At 46.3% G+C, this 15,389-nt stretch overlaps 1 protein-coding gene across 1 annotated transcript in view; it reads right to left on the minus strand.

Annotated features, from left to right (window-relative positions):
* Window positions 1-15,389, minus strand: part of CFAP54 (cilia and flagella associated protein 54) — a 528,182-nt gene that overhangs the window by 488,959 nt on the left and 23,834 nt on the right. The window contains exons 3-4 of the mRNA XM_068273664.1: window positions 11,334-11,477; window positions 9,570-9,741 (exon numbers count right to left, since the gene is read on the minus strand). Coding sequence (XP_068129765.1) covers window positions 9,570-9,741; window positions 11,334-11,477 — 316 coding nt within the window. The remainder of the gene's footprint in view (window positions 1-9,569; window positions 9,742-11,333; window positions 11,478-15,389) is intronic.

Here is a 15,389-nt window from a genome sequence, read left to right on the forward strand (position 1 = left end):
CATAGAGACAGCAGAGTGGGTGGCCAAGGTTCCCGGCGTTCCGTGACAGCGGTCGTGGCGGGTATGTGTGGCAATTCATCGAGATTCCGCAGTTTCTGTACCAGCGGTCTCTGGTACTTAAAGGGGCAAAGACCGCTGGTACTTAAGTGGTTAAACATATAAATAATTTATTTTATTGAGATTTCCTGCCACACACAAAATGCTCTCTCCTCCTCACAAAGTGTGTGCTTGCTTGCAGACTGGTGTTAGACAGTGTAGGGACCAAATCAAATGAGAAAACCTTGACAATTGGTAAGTTGGCTAAATTCAAGAACACTGAAGTTTTTTTTTTTTTTTGTAAACCAATAGCCTCCTATTTTATTCTCTTGAGTGGTTTGTATTGTTATCTGTGTTACAGGTTGCTGCATGTTTAATGAGTATAATGTTTTCAGTTAGATTAGCCACATTCCCTAGCATCAGTTCTTCCTTTATATAAGGTCATTGCAGGATGTGGACAGCTACACTCTTTGGTAGAGTTGGGCCGAACCTCCGATTTTAGGTTCGCGAACCGGGTTCGCGAACTTTCGCGGAACGTTCGGTTCGCGTTAAAGTTCGCGAACCGCAATAGACTTCAATGGGGATGCGAACTTTGAAAAAAAAAAATAATTATGCTGGCCACAAAAGTGATGGAAAAGATGTTTCAAGGGGTCTAACACCTGGAGGGGGGCATGGCGGAGTGGGATACACGCCAAAAGTCCCCGGGAAAAATCTGGATTTGACGCAAAGCAGCGTTTTAAGGGCAGAAATCACATTGAATGCTAAATGACAGGCCTAAAGTGCTTTAAAACATCTTGCATGTGTATACATCAATCAGGTAGTGTAATTAAGGTACTGCTTCACACTGACACACCAAACTCACCGTGTAACGCACCGCAAACAGCTGTTTGTACTAGTGACGGCCGTGCTGGACTGGTGCGCACCATGGCGAGAGTGCAGGTTTTGGTGGCTTTACAGCCCATATGGTCGGCCTGGCTGATGTAGCTGAATGACAGAACAGTGACTGTCCAGCTGATCAAATTTGGTCTGACCACAATGAAGCAACGACCTTATTTTCTTTTGTGTGCCCCCCGAGACACTCATCTAGGCGCCGGTCATTGCTTCATTGTGATACGCAAGCCCCTTCACCACGGCAAGGTAATGATCACGAAGGGGAATGGGCGCATGTACATGCCTTTTCTTTTGTTGTTGCAGCTGCCCTCAGTGCAGCCAGAAAAATTAGGCAGTCATGTACACGCACCATAAAAATTATTACAGCGGCCGCTGCTAGCAGCGGCCTAAAAAATTCAGCAATCCGCCTGGAGTCCCGGACCCTGTTGGTGGTGGCGGAGAAGGTAGTGAAGCGGCCTGCAGGCAGACATGCTGTGTGGAGGGACTGGGAGCGACTTAGTCTTTTTGGGGCAGGCCAGGCAGCCAGTCACACGGCGTGCAGGCAGAGATGCTGTGTGTGCGGGGACTGACTTAGTCTTGGGGCGGGCAGCAGCCCTCCGGGATCCATGCCTCATTCATTTTGATAAAGGTGAGGTACTTAACACTTTTGTGACTTAGGCGACTTCTCTTCTCTGTGACAATGCCTCCAGCTGCGCTGAAGGTCCTTTCTGAGAGGACGCTTGCGGCAGGGCAGGAGAGAAGTTGGATGGCAAATTGGGACAGCTCTGGCCACAGGTCAAGCCTGCGCACCCAGTAGTTCAAGGGTTCCTCATCGCTGTTCACAGCAGTGTCTACATCCACACTTAAGGCCAGGTAGTCGGCTACCTGCCGGTCGAGGCGTTGGTGGAGGGTGGATCCGGAAGGGCTACGGCGAGGCGTTGGACTAAAGAACGTCCGCATGTCCGACATCACCATGAGATCGCTGGAGCGTCCTGTCTTTGACTGCGTGGACACGGGAGGAGGATTAGTGGCAGTGGTACCTTGCTGGCGTTGTGCCGTCACATCACCCTTAAAGGCATTGTAAAGCATAGTTGACAGCTGGTTCTGCATGTGCTGCATCCTTTCCACCCTCCGGTGAGTTGGTAACAGGTCCGCCACTTTGTGCCTGTACCGAGGGTCTAGTAGTGTGGCCACCCAGTACAGCTCATTCCCCTTGAGGTTTTTTATACGGGGGTCCCTCAACAGGCAGGACAGCATAAAAGACGACATCTGCACAAAGTCGGATCCAGTACCCTCCATCTCCTCTTGCTCTTCCTCAGTGACGTCAGGTAAGTCAACCTCCTCCCCCCAGCCGCGAACAATACCACGGGAAGGTTGAGCAGCACAAGCCCCCTGCGACGCCTGCTGCGGTTGTTCTCCTGCCGCTGTCCCCTCCTCCTCCTCCCCCAAAGAAACACCTTGCTCATCATCCTCTGAGTCTGACTCGTCTTCTGCACACGACCTCTCTTCTTCCTCCTCCTCCCCCCTCTGTGCTGCCGCAGGTGTTGAGGAAACAGCTGGGTCTGATGAAAATTGGTCCCATGCCTGTTCCTGCCGTAACGGTTCCTGGTCACGCTCATTCGCAGCTTCATCCGCCACTCTACGCACAGCACGCTCCAAGAAGTACGCGTAGGGAATTAAGTCGCTGATGGTGCCCTCACTGCGGCTCACCAGGTTGGTCACCTCCTCAAACGGCCGCATGAGCCTGCATGCATTTTTCATCAGTGTCCAGTTGTCGGGCCAGAACATCCCCATCTTCCCAGACTGTTTCGTTCTACTCCAGTTGTAGAGGTACTGGGTGACGGCTTTCTTCTGTTGTAGCAGGCGGGAGAACATGAGCAGGGTCGAGTTCCAGCGAGTGGGGCTATCGCAAATGAGGCGTCTCACCGGCATGTTGTTTTTACGCTGAATTTCTGCAAATCGTGCCATGGCTGTGTAAGAGTGCCTCAAATGCCCACAGAACTTCCTGGCCTGCTTCAGGACATCCGCTAAGCCAGGGTACTTTGCCACAAATCTTTGAACCACTAGATTCATGACATGTGCCATGCAGGGTATGTGTGTCAGCTTCCCCATATGCAAAGCGGCAAGCAGATTGCTGCCGTTGTCGCACACCACGTTGCCTATCTCCAGGTGGTGCGGGGTCAGCCACTCATCCACCTGTTTCTTAAGAGCAGCCAGGAGAGCTGCTCCAGTGTGACTCTCCGCTTTGAGACAAGCCATGTCTAAGATGGCGTGACACCGTCGTACCTGGCATGCAGCATAGGCCCTGCGGAGCTGGGGCTGTGTAGCTGGAGAGGAGAACTGCCACTCAGCCAAGGAGGAGGAGGAGGACAGCGAAGAGCATGTAGCAGGAGGAGAGGAGGTGGCAGGAGGCCTGCCTGCAAGCCGTGGAGGTGTCACAATTTGGTCCGCCGCTTTCTGCTTGCCATCGTTCACCACCAGGTTCACCCAATGGGCTGTGTAGGTAATGTAGCGGCCCTGCCCGTGCTTGGCAGACCAGCCATCCGTGGTCAGGTGTACCCTTGACCCAACGCTCTTCGCAAGAGATGACACCACTTGCCTCTCAACTTCACGGTGCAGTTGGGGTATGGCCTTTCTCGAAAAATAAGTGCGGCCTGGCATCTTCCACTGCGGTGTTCCGATGGCCACAAATTTACGGAAGGCCTCAGAGTCCACCAGCCGGTATGGTAACAGCTGGCGAGCTAACAGTTCCGCCACGCCAGCTGTCAGACGCCGGGCAAGGGGGTGACTGGCCAAAAGTGGCTTCTTCCGCTCAAACATTTCCTTCACGGACACCTGACTGCTGCTGTGGGCAGAGGAGCAGGAACCGCTCAAGGGCAGAGGCGGAGTGGAGGAGGGTGCCTGTGAAGGTGCAAAGGAGAAAGCGGCAGAAGCAGATGATGCACCTGAAGGAGGAAGAGGAGAAGGAGGGTGACTTTTCTTTTGTGTGCTGCTGCTGCTTTTGCTCAGGTGGCCATCCCATTGCTGTTTGTGCCTTTTCTCCAGGTGCCTTCGTAAGGCACTTGTCCCTACGTGAGTGTTGGCCTTTCCACGGCTCAATTTTTGTTGGCAGAGCGAACAGATGGCTTTGGTCCGATCTGAGGCACACACATTAAAAAATTTCCACACCGCTGAGCCACCCTGGGATGTGGGCACTATGGGGACCTCAGCAGCTGATGCTGAAGGGCAAGTTGGCTGGCTGTACATAGGTGGCGATACATGGTGCCGGACTCTGCCACCAGCTGTTTCTGACGAAGAGCTGCCCCAGCTTCTTTCAGCAACTTCTCTCCTCCTACTACTCTCTGACTCCCCCTCTGAACTGTCCCCCTCTTCATCTCCTCTATTGGGAACATACAGAGGATCCCTATTACCGTCATCATCGTAGTCATCCTGCCCAGCTTCGCTTGCCTCAGACAAATCCAAACTTGCACCATCAGTAGGTCCTTCATCCTCCTGACACGTTACATCCATAGTGTTGCCGCGTAACTCAGACATATTAGCTGGTGAAAATTCATCTGGCTGTAACAACAATGGCTGTGCATCAGTGATTTCAACACTAAATAATTCTTGCGAAGTGTCAAATGCAGCGGAAGTGGTGCTAGTAGTAGCGCTGGTGGCTGAGCAAGATGAGGTGTTCTGTGTCGCTAAATACTCAACCACGTCCTGACAATCTTGGGAGGTGATGGGACGTGCCTTCTTCCGAGCACTGTACTGTGGGCCAGGTCCACACGAAATTACATTTACACGACCTCGCGCAGACCTGCCGGGTGGCCTTCCTCTGCCTCTGCCACTACCTCTTCCTCTTCCTCTACCTGTTTTGTCCATATTGGGTATGCACGGAGTGGTATATCACACTGCGTGCACTCACGTAGGTAGGTGGGTTCACTTAACTGCACAGGTATGCGCACTGATGCGGTGGGTTCACTGAACAGAACAGGTATACAGTGGCGGGTTCACAGAACAGGTATGCAGTGGCAGGATCACTGAACACAATAGGTATGCAGTGGCGTGTTCACTAAACAGGTATACAGTGGCGGGTCCACTGAACAGAACAGGTATACAGTGGCGGGTTCACAGAACAGGTATACAGTGGCGGGTCCACTGAACAGAACAGGTATACAGTGGCGGGTCCACTGAACAGAACAGGTATACAGTGGCGGGTCCACTGAACAGAACAGGTATACAGTGGCGGGTCCACTGAACAGAACAGGTATACAGTGGCGGGTTCACAGAACAGGTATACAGTGGCGGGTCCACTGAACAGAACAGGTATACAGTGGCGGGTTCACAGAACAGGTATGCAGTGGCAGGATCACTGAACACAATAGGTATGCAGTGGCGTGTTCACTAAACAGGTATACAGTGGCGGGTCCACTGAACAGAACAGGTATACAGTGGCGGGTCCACTGAACAGAACAGGTATACAGTGGCGGGTCCACTGAACAGAACAGGTATACAGTGGCGGGTTCACAGAACAGGTATACAGTGGCGGGTCCACTGAACAGAACAGGTATACAGTGGCGGGTTCACAGAACAGGTATGCAGTGGCAGGATCACTGAACACAATAGGTATGCAGTGGCGTGTTCACTAAACAGGTATACAGTGGCGGGTCCACTGAACAGAACAGGTATACAGTGGCGGGTCCACTGAACAGAACAGGTATACAGTGGCGGGTCCACTGAACAGAACAGGTATACAGTGGCGGGTTCACAGAACAGGTATACAGTGGCGGGTCCACTGAACAGAACAGGTATACAGTGGCGGGTTCACAGAACAGGTATGCAGTGGCAGGATCACTGAACACAATAGGTATGCAGTGGCGTGTTCACTAAACAGGTATACAGTGGCGGGTCCACTGAACAGAACAGGTATACAGTGGCGGGTTCACTGAACAGGTATACAGTGGCGGGTCCACTGAACAGAACAGGTATACAGTGGCGGGTTCACAGAACAGGTATGCAGTGGCAGGTTCACTGAACACAACAGGTATGCAGTGGCAGGTTCACTGAACACAACAGGTATGCAGTGGCGGGTTCACTGAACAGGTATACAGTGGCGGGTCCACTGAACAGAACAGGTATACAGTGGCGGGTCCACTGAACAGAACAGGTATACAGTGGCGGGTCCACTGAACAGAACAGGTATACAGTGGCGGGTTCACAGAACAGGTATACAGTGGCGGGTCCACTGAACAGAACAGGTATACAGTGGCGGGTTCACAGAACAGGTATACAGTGGCGGGTTCACAGAACAGGTATGCAGTGGCAGGATCACTGAACAGGTATGCAGTGGCAGGATCACTGAACAGGTATGGAGTGGCAGGATCACAGTACAGGTATGCAGTGGGCTGAGGGCTCACTGAACAGAACAGGTATGCAGTGGCAGGATCACTGAACAGGTATGGAGTGGCAGGATCACAGTACAGGTATGCAGTGGGCTGAGGGCTCACTGAACAGAACAGGTATGCAGTGGCAGGATCACTGAACAGGTATGCAGTGGCAGGATCACTGAACAGGTATGCAGTGGCAGGATCACAGTACAGGTATGCAGTGGGCTGAGGGCTCACTGAACAGAACAGGTATGCAGTGGCAGGATCACTGAACAGGTATGGAGTGGCAGGATCACAGTACAGGTATGCAGTGGGCTGAGGGCTCACTGAACAGAATAGGTATGCAGTGGCAGGATCACTGAACAGGTATGCAGTGGCAGGATCACTGAACAGGTATGCAGTGGCAGGATCACAGTACAGGTATGCAGTGGGCTGAGGGCTCACTGAACAGAACAGGTATGCAGCCAGGAAGAAGTTAAGCCTAACTAATCTTTCCCTATATGAGAGACTGCAGCAGCTCGCCCTACTCTCACTAATGCAGGCACACGAGTGGCCGTAATGGCCGCCGCTGCCTGCCTTATATAAGGGGGGGTGGGGCTCCAGGGGCTAGTGTAGCCTAATTGGCTACACTGGGCCTGCTGACTGTGATGTAGAGGGTCAAAGTTGACCCTCAGTGCATTATGGGGCGAACCGAACTTCTTCCGCAAAAGGTTCGCGTGCGGTACCCGCACGCGAACCACCTACGTTCGCGCGAACCACGTTCGCCGGCGAACCGTTCGGCCCAACTCTACTCTTTGCTAGTACCCTCCCCCACAACACAGCGCAAAACACTGCATTCAGTAAAATTATACTAAGTAATTTGCCAGGTGGTTCTCTACTGCTCAGGTATGCCCAACAATGCAAAATGCAGGCATGCCAGCCATGCTGTGGCCCCACGGTCTCCCTGCCAGGACACTTATCAGATGCTCAGGGAATGCTACAGTTAGTGAATGGGTAAATGTATCCACCACTTAAACGACATTAAAGCGGAATATAACCCTGCATTTCAACTTTAAATAAAAACTTTAAAAACTCTAAAACATTATTTACAGCATATTATATGCAACCAGCATTTTTGTTTACTAGACCAGCATTGGAATGGTTACACACAGAGCTTTAAAGTTCCGTGGAGAGAAATGCAGACGCATCCGAAGTTTAGATAGATACATTTAAGTAAACACAATGTAACAAGTGTGGAATGTGACACACACTCTGACTGTGCAGGAGCTCCCGGACACAGAGAGAGAGTGAGTCACATTCCTTCAATTGAACAGATATTTAAAAAACTGTATGGTGTGTGGCCACCTTTACACTGCTACTGCCTACTGAACGCACTCTAGTGGCTGCCTTGCAAGCGCTTTGAGTCCAACATGCGAAAAGCGTTATACAAATACGGTACCGGAATTATTATTATTATTACTGCTGCTAAGGCTGTAAGGAAAGTCAATCTGAGTTAACTGTCACTGGTGGAAATTGATTGGAATAGAATAACAAAACCAGTAAGGAAGGGAAAAGTAAATAGTGGATGGTGAACAGAAACAGTATTAGTGAAAAACTGTAAAAATATTTTAAAAATTGCACAACCATATACCCTGATCCCAGCCCTTGCACTGTAGCACACACCTTCAGCTTGTTCCCCATAGGGAATACTCCACATCCATCCCTCAACACCACATCACACAGCAAGATGTAATCACATCATAACATAACAAGGCCTTGTTGGAGTGAAGCAAATGACTAGTTAATAGCCCTTTCTTGATAAGGTTGCAACCTGTAGTGGCAAAACAGCAGCTCGCAATTTTCTTGGCAAGTCCATGCTGCTTTTATGCTGGATACACACGGTGCGTTCGTGCACTCGATTTTCCCGTCGATTCGTTTATTTCCAACATGTCCGATTTGGATTTCGATGGATCGTTAGGTCGATTCGGCATACTTTGCATGCGAATCGACCTAACGATCCATCGAAATCCAAATCGGACATGTTGGAAATAAACGAATCGACGGGAATCGACGGGAAAATCGAGTGCACGAACGCACCGTGTGTATGCAGCATTACTATGATCACATATGAGGTGAAGCAGATTGTTCAGTAGATGAAATAGCAAAACAATGAAACAGCATGTAAGCCTGATCACATAGATCCCAAAATGTTGCTCCTATATACATAGAAGTCCATCATCATATACTTGGGTTCACACAGACTCCCAAAGGAATGAAGGCAGTGCAGTTATTAGTGAAGTATAAGCCAGTCAGCCAGTCAAAGAAGAATGGAATAGAATAATACTTTTTAAAAATATAAAAGAACAGTCCTGTTTGCCAAATCATTTGTGACATCCCCAATAAAGATGCTGGCGATGCCTTAGTAAATCAGGATATGCTTGGACATTCCATTGTATATCAGGAGATGCTTGGACATGCCGTAGTAAATCACGAGATGCTTGGACATTCCATTGTAAATCAGGAGATGCTGGTAATGCCATAGTAAATCAGGAGATGCTTGGCCATGCCACAGTAAATCAGGAGATGCTGTTGATGCCATAGTAAATCAGGAGATGCTTGGACATGCCACAGTAAATCAGGAGATGCTGGTGATGCCATAGTAAATCTGGAGGTGTTTGGACAAGCCATTCTAAATCAGGAAATGCTGGTGATGCCTTAGTAAATCAGGAGATGCTTTGACATTCCTTAGTAAATCAGGAAATGCTGGTGATTCCATAGTAAACCAGGAGATGCTTGGACATGCATTTCAGACTGTAATTCAGACGTTTGTTGATACCATAGTAAATCGAGCCCAGTAGAAATTTGTATATAAACCAGTAATTAGAGTTCCAGTCCTGCACAACTCAAAATAATTTCAGAATACCAGAACTCTATGCATGCGGGGAAAAACGCAAATACAACGGGGAAGTCAGGAAGGAATCCCAGTGACTTACTTCCTGTCCAGCAGGGTGTACAGTATATCACTGGGAGAAGGGCAGCGACAGCATTGGGCGTGCAGGGGGCGCTATGCATATGACCTTGCCGGTGCACTCTGCCGCAGGGTCCTATGAATCTATTTTTGGGCCAAATGTAATGTTATTGCATTATTGTTTAATCTTCATTGCATTAAGCAAGTACTCTACAAACACAAAAAATACAATCACATAACCACCTACAAGAGTTTCAAAAGTCCAAGCACATATCCCATAGCTAGTAGGGTCATGCATATTTGAATGTAAATATGCTGCTACTATCCAAACTGTTCTATGCACTTACCATTGAAAATCAGCCAACAGAGATTTTCCTGTGGAAGGACAACCTGCATGATGAGCTGCAGAAAGGACAATATGCTCAGACATTTCTTCACCGAGTCTTGGCTTTGAAGATTGGCATCACTTGTTCTGACCAACTGGTAGATGCAAATACATCTCCCTTGCAGGGCATGAAACTGAAATAAAGATGAGTCTTATGTAGAAATGTCAGGCTTATTTACAGATTTCCAATATTTATATAGAAGTAACATATTATACCGTGCTTTTACAGAGAATACTGATCACTTTGCATCACTCACTGCCCCTAAAAGTGGCTGAAAATGTCATGTCCCTACCACAAGCTAGTGAATGCAAATTAATCCAGCAGTTTGTTTTTGTGATGTGGTAGAAAAGCTGAGTGCCTGGAGTAAACCTATGTGGACCCAGAAAAACATAAAAATTCCATGCAGGTAGTTGTTTGGTGGGATAGAAGCCAGGAAACATGAACTGCAAGGCAAGTGTCCCGAGCATAAAGCTTCTGGGCTATACTACGATTTTAAAGAGTAACTGTCAGGCTGCAAAAGCTAATTTAAACCTCTATTCTACCGTGTTAAACAGTTTAGAAGGAAGCCAAAAAGGCAATACTGCAGTTAAAAATCTCTCTTACTTTTGATGTGTGCTGAACAGCAAGGCTGTTAGACCCAAGCTCTTAAGAGGCCGAGAGGCCGCATACCATACTGCAAAGCATTCTGGGGCCCTCCCCTCGGCTGCTAGTGAGAAGTTACAGGCTCATGTTACAACGCAGTCCAGCTCACAGCACTGAAAAATCTCGGGGCAGAGTATACTGCATGAGTCCGCTATTGTTCCTAGCCACATGGCTAATTAATATTCACTGCACAGTAGTGTTGTCTTTTTTGTGAGTGGAATAATCAGGAAGCAGGGAGGACATGATGACACATTTGGCTTCATAGAAGACAGACAAACATGGAACCTGCCATGAGCTGTCAGGAGCATCATTCTCTGCAAATACTATATAAAAATTCAGTGAAATCCAAACACGGACAGTGAAATGCATGTGTAATGTACGTACAGCCAATATTTAGCTACTGATATATGTGTTTTTTTTCTCTGAGACCTTATACCTAACAGCTCCTCTTTAAAAACCTGTTGGTTCGATTTAAAAAGGAGGCATGCAATAGTGCATTATCTTAAATATAAACCAAGGTTTTTTGGTCCCAAAATGCCACCGTGTATCAAATCTTAGCTTATAGTCAGGTAAAATTGCAGAACACACAGTGGAGAATGCTAGTCCCATTACCTGTGTGGTCCTCAGCTTATCCAGCCACCACCCTTCACCCAGCAACAGAGTGTGCATACATCATGCTGGAGGATAACCGGTATTGCTGCCTCTCCTTGCTCTAGCCGTTGGGTTTCCTCATTTTTGCCACTGTCTGCCAGTTTGTCTTCTGGGTCCCTCCGCAAAGACCTCTGAGTCTTTCTGCTGCTAGGCTAAATAGTGACAGAGGAGAACAGAACCCAGGAAGAGGCTGGATTATAGCAAAAGCAGATGAATCTGGAAAACACTGTGGTTGGACACTGAGGACACACGGGCAGGCGGTAGCTGAAGTGAGGAGAAATGATGAGGGATAACTGCTCCAGCACCATCCATATGTGCACTCCTTACTACAGGGGCGGGCATTCCAGGCCATTCCGTACTAGTATTAGTCTTATAATTTGGAATTAATTAAATGTGCTGTACTAAAAAAAAGCATATAACCCTGCTGCATACCGTTAAACCAGCTTTTCTGTCATCTGTCCCACTTGGAAAGAATGTAGATTTAAAGGTTTGTACATCTGTAATATCATCAATGTCTTCTGAGCAAAACTGTTCAAGGTAGCGTCCATAACACTGAAAAAGTGCCAGTTTATATTCCTAAAAACATAAGAACAATACAACGACAGTCAGCTAACCCGCCAACATAGTTTAAAACATCATATCACAGGTTATCTAAAATGTGCAAGAAATTTGTGCGACAATGGTCCTAATTTACAAATGTTGGAAACCAGAGGGGAGCGTATCCGACAAGCCTAGACTGGATTCTGTGAAAACTAATCTTATTAGGTGGGAAAAGCTTGTAGATCTGAGGCTGGTTTCACACTAGAAACCAGCGTTAGCATTGCGGTGCATCGCGCCCCACGCACTATCAAAAATAGGCCTTCAGGGAACACAGCGCATGGTGTACCCTGTCTGGCCACCGGCCAAGAAGGAAGTGACGAGCGCTTGCCGTCACTTCCTGCTTTGGGAATGCAGAAGTGTATTGTTTAAATACACTTCTGCGCATGCACGCCGCAACGTCGTGGCAGTAATTTTTTAGAAATCCATGTGTAGCCATCAACTAGCATGACTTCCGGGATGATGCAGATCGTCGCAAGTCGACGCATCATTAACTTAGTTCTTGACCTGCGTCGGGGATGCTGCGAAAACGTCGCTTCCATCGTGTCGCGTCGTAAGGTCACAGTATGAAAGTCTCCATAGACATTCATTGCACGGTTGTGGATGCGGTAAAAATACCCCAACGCAATGCCTCGGTGTGAAATGGCCCTTAGTATTGCTATAAGGTAAGTGAAAAATAAAAACAGTGGTATATTTGCAGTAACATATGCATATAGTCATGCTCATTAGTTTACATAACCTCAAAGAATTTGTGAAATATTGGCCCTTTTTTATTTATTTTAGAAAATATGATTGCCCATGCCAATGGGCTTGATAAAAAGTTTACTTATCTTTGACATTTAGCCTGATAATATACACACAATTTGACACACACAGGTTAATTGGATATTAACCACTTTACCCCCGCCCGTACGGATTTCTCCGTCCCTTTTTCCATCCTTTAACCCCCAGGGACGGAGAAATCCGTACTTTGCGTACTCCCGCCGCTGCCCGCGCTCCCGCTCGTAAACACGCCGCCCGCCGCTCGTAAACACGCCGCCCGCCGCTCGCCCGGAGATCAATGAAAGGGAAAATCCATTCCCGTTCGTTGATCTAAGCCCCGCAATGATCCGCTGCTCTCCGATGAGCAGCGCGATCATTGTGAAAAAAAAAACAACCACTTACCCAGCCTCCTAGTACTTCCTCCAAGAGTCCGGTAGGACTCTTGGAGGTCGCATTAAACAAAAAGTTACTGTGGCCATCTTGTGGCCAAATAGTAAAACTACACCCTAAACATTTTTCACATACAAATAAATTACTTTTACACAAAAAATTAACTCATTACCTCCCACACTCCCAATTTTTTTTTTTGTAATTAAAAAAAAAATAAAAAAAATGTACAATAAAAAAAATACATAAATAGTTACCTTAGGGACTGAACTTTTTAAATATTTATGTCAAGAGGGTATAACACTGTTACTTTATAAACTATGGGCTTGTAATTAGGGATGGACGCAAAACTGAAAAAAATGCACCTTTATTTCCAAATAAAATATTGGCACCAAACATTGTGATAGGGACACAATTTAAACGGTTTTATAACCGGGACAAAAGGGCAAATACATTTCAAGGGTTTTAATTACAGTAGCATGCATTATTTAAAAACTATAATGGCCGAAAACTGAAAAATAATAAATTTTTTCCCAAATTTTTTCCTATTTTCCCATTAAAACACATTTAGAATAAAATAATTCTTGGCATAATGTCCCACCTAAAGAAAGCCTAATTGGTGGCGGAAAAAACAAGATATAGTTCATGTCATTGCGATAAGTAATGATAAAGTTATAGACGAATGAATGGAAGGAGCGCTGAAAGGTGAAAATTGCTCTGGTGGTCAGGGGGTAAAACCCCTCAGTGGTGAAGTGGGTAATTGTCCCATACCTGTGACCAGGGGCGTAGCAATAGGGGGTGCAGAGGCTGCGACCACATCGGGGTCCTTGGGCCAGAGGGGCCCCGCGGGGCCCTCCCTTAACTGCAGTATTAGCTTTCATTTTGGTTCTGTGCTCATAATAATCACTTCTATAAATAGTTTGAATATTGGTAATCATTAACAAACTGCTCCCTATTCCCTTCTTGCCCCTGACACCATAGTTGCCATTGGCAGGTTTTGGTGCACCGTATCAATTGTTAGGCATCGAGTGCTTGGTGGGCCCCAATGTAAAACTTGCATCGGGCCCGCAGCTCCTTAGCTACGCCACTGCCTGTGACCTGTTTACTTGTCATTTCAGAAGTATTTGTATGGTTGAGTTGCCTGAAGAAAGCCATTACTGCAAGAATGTCATAAAACAGACTTAAAATATGCAAAACAGCAACCTAGACAAGCTTCCCAACTTCTGAAAAAAGTCATTTGGAGTGATGAAACCAAACCTGAGCTATATGCTCACAACCATAGATGCCATGTTTGGAGAAGAGTCAACAAGGCCAATGATGAAAAGTACCCCATCTCCACTTTAAAGCAAGGAGATGGATTTCTTGTGTTTTGGGGGCAGAGAGAGAGCAACATCAGTTCAGATTTCTGTAAGAGTTGATAACAAGATAAATGCAATATGTTATAGAGAATACTGAAAGACAAGCTGAGCACAGAACACTCTTAAGCCTGGTACACACCATACAATTTCCCATCAGAAAGATGGTTTGATAGATAATTTCCGACAGATCCGATCGTTTTTCTTATTGATTTTCTGATCACTTCTATGCAAATCGATCAGAAAAACGATAGGAAATCAGATTGGACCTGTCAGAAATTATCTATTTGAACCATCTATCTAACAGGAAATTGCATGGTGAGTACCAGGCTTTACACTTTCCAACACGACAATGATCCCAAACACAAGGCCAAATCAACCTATCATTGGCTACCACAGAAAAAAGTAAAGGTTATGGAGTGGTCCTCACAGTCTCTTGACCTCTAATTGCAATGAGACACTTTGGGGAGTTTTCATACGTTCAGTTTATGCAAGACAGCAACTAGAGGCTTTTTGCCAAGACGAATGGGCAGCTTTACCATCTGAGAAAATGAAGTCCCTCATTCGCAACGAACCCAAAAGACTACAAGACGTCATTGATGCTGAAGAGGGGAATACACAGGATTATGAGATTCTGAATAAGGACCATTTCAGTATTTAAAAAAAAAATGTTTTCATTAATTGTGTTATTTTGAGAAGTCTCTAATTTATGTGTTATGCCTGATTACTCATGGTACACATTTCATGGTATGTAAACTTATGAATACAACTGTACCTGAAGTGAGAACGTTTGGTAAAAAAAAAACAAAAAACTTACTAACTTACTATATTTAAACAACTTTGCATTACAGGTGTTGTACATGTCTACAATCACATAACTGCTTTTTCAGTGATCTTTCAGCAATCCTCACAATATTCTGATATGACACAGGTAAGGGTGGTAAACTTATGCTGTCTAATAGCACACAGTTGTTAAAAGAATGATGGTTTGGTTTGAATGATTGTTCGCATGACATCGCTCACGTCTTGCCGACTGAAATGTTGGAAGATAGATAAATGTCCTTGAGATACAAAAGTGACATGAATGTCTGATTGATTGATAAGAGATTGCTGTTTACGGTATATATATGTTAGCTTCTTTTAGTATTGGATGTTTTATGATAGTTCATTACAACACTGGCAGTTATAATTCAAAATAACACAATACTGGCAGTTATAATTCAAAATAACACATTTATTCATTCTCATCAAAAGCTGGCTATGAGATATTTCTAACCATACCATTCTCATGGAAGATTGACCATGAGAGTGTTGCTATCTAACCATAACATTCTCATGAAAGACTGACCATGAGAGTGTTGCTATCTACAACACTAGTCAAAATATG

This window comes from Hyperolius riggenbachi, chromosome 3 (assembly GCF_040937935.1).
Source record: "Hyperolius riggenbachi isolate aHypRig1 chromosome 3, aHypRig1.pri, whole genome shotgun sequence".
NCBI classification, from domain to species: Eukaryota; Metazoa; Chordata; class Amphibia; order Anura; family Hyperoliidae; genus Hyperolius; species Hyperolius riggenbachi.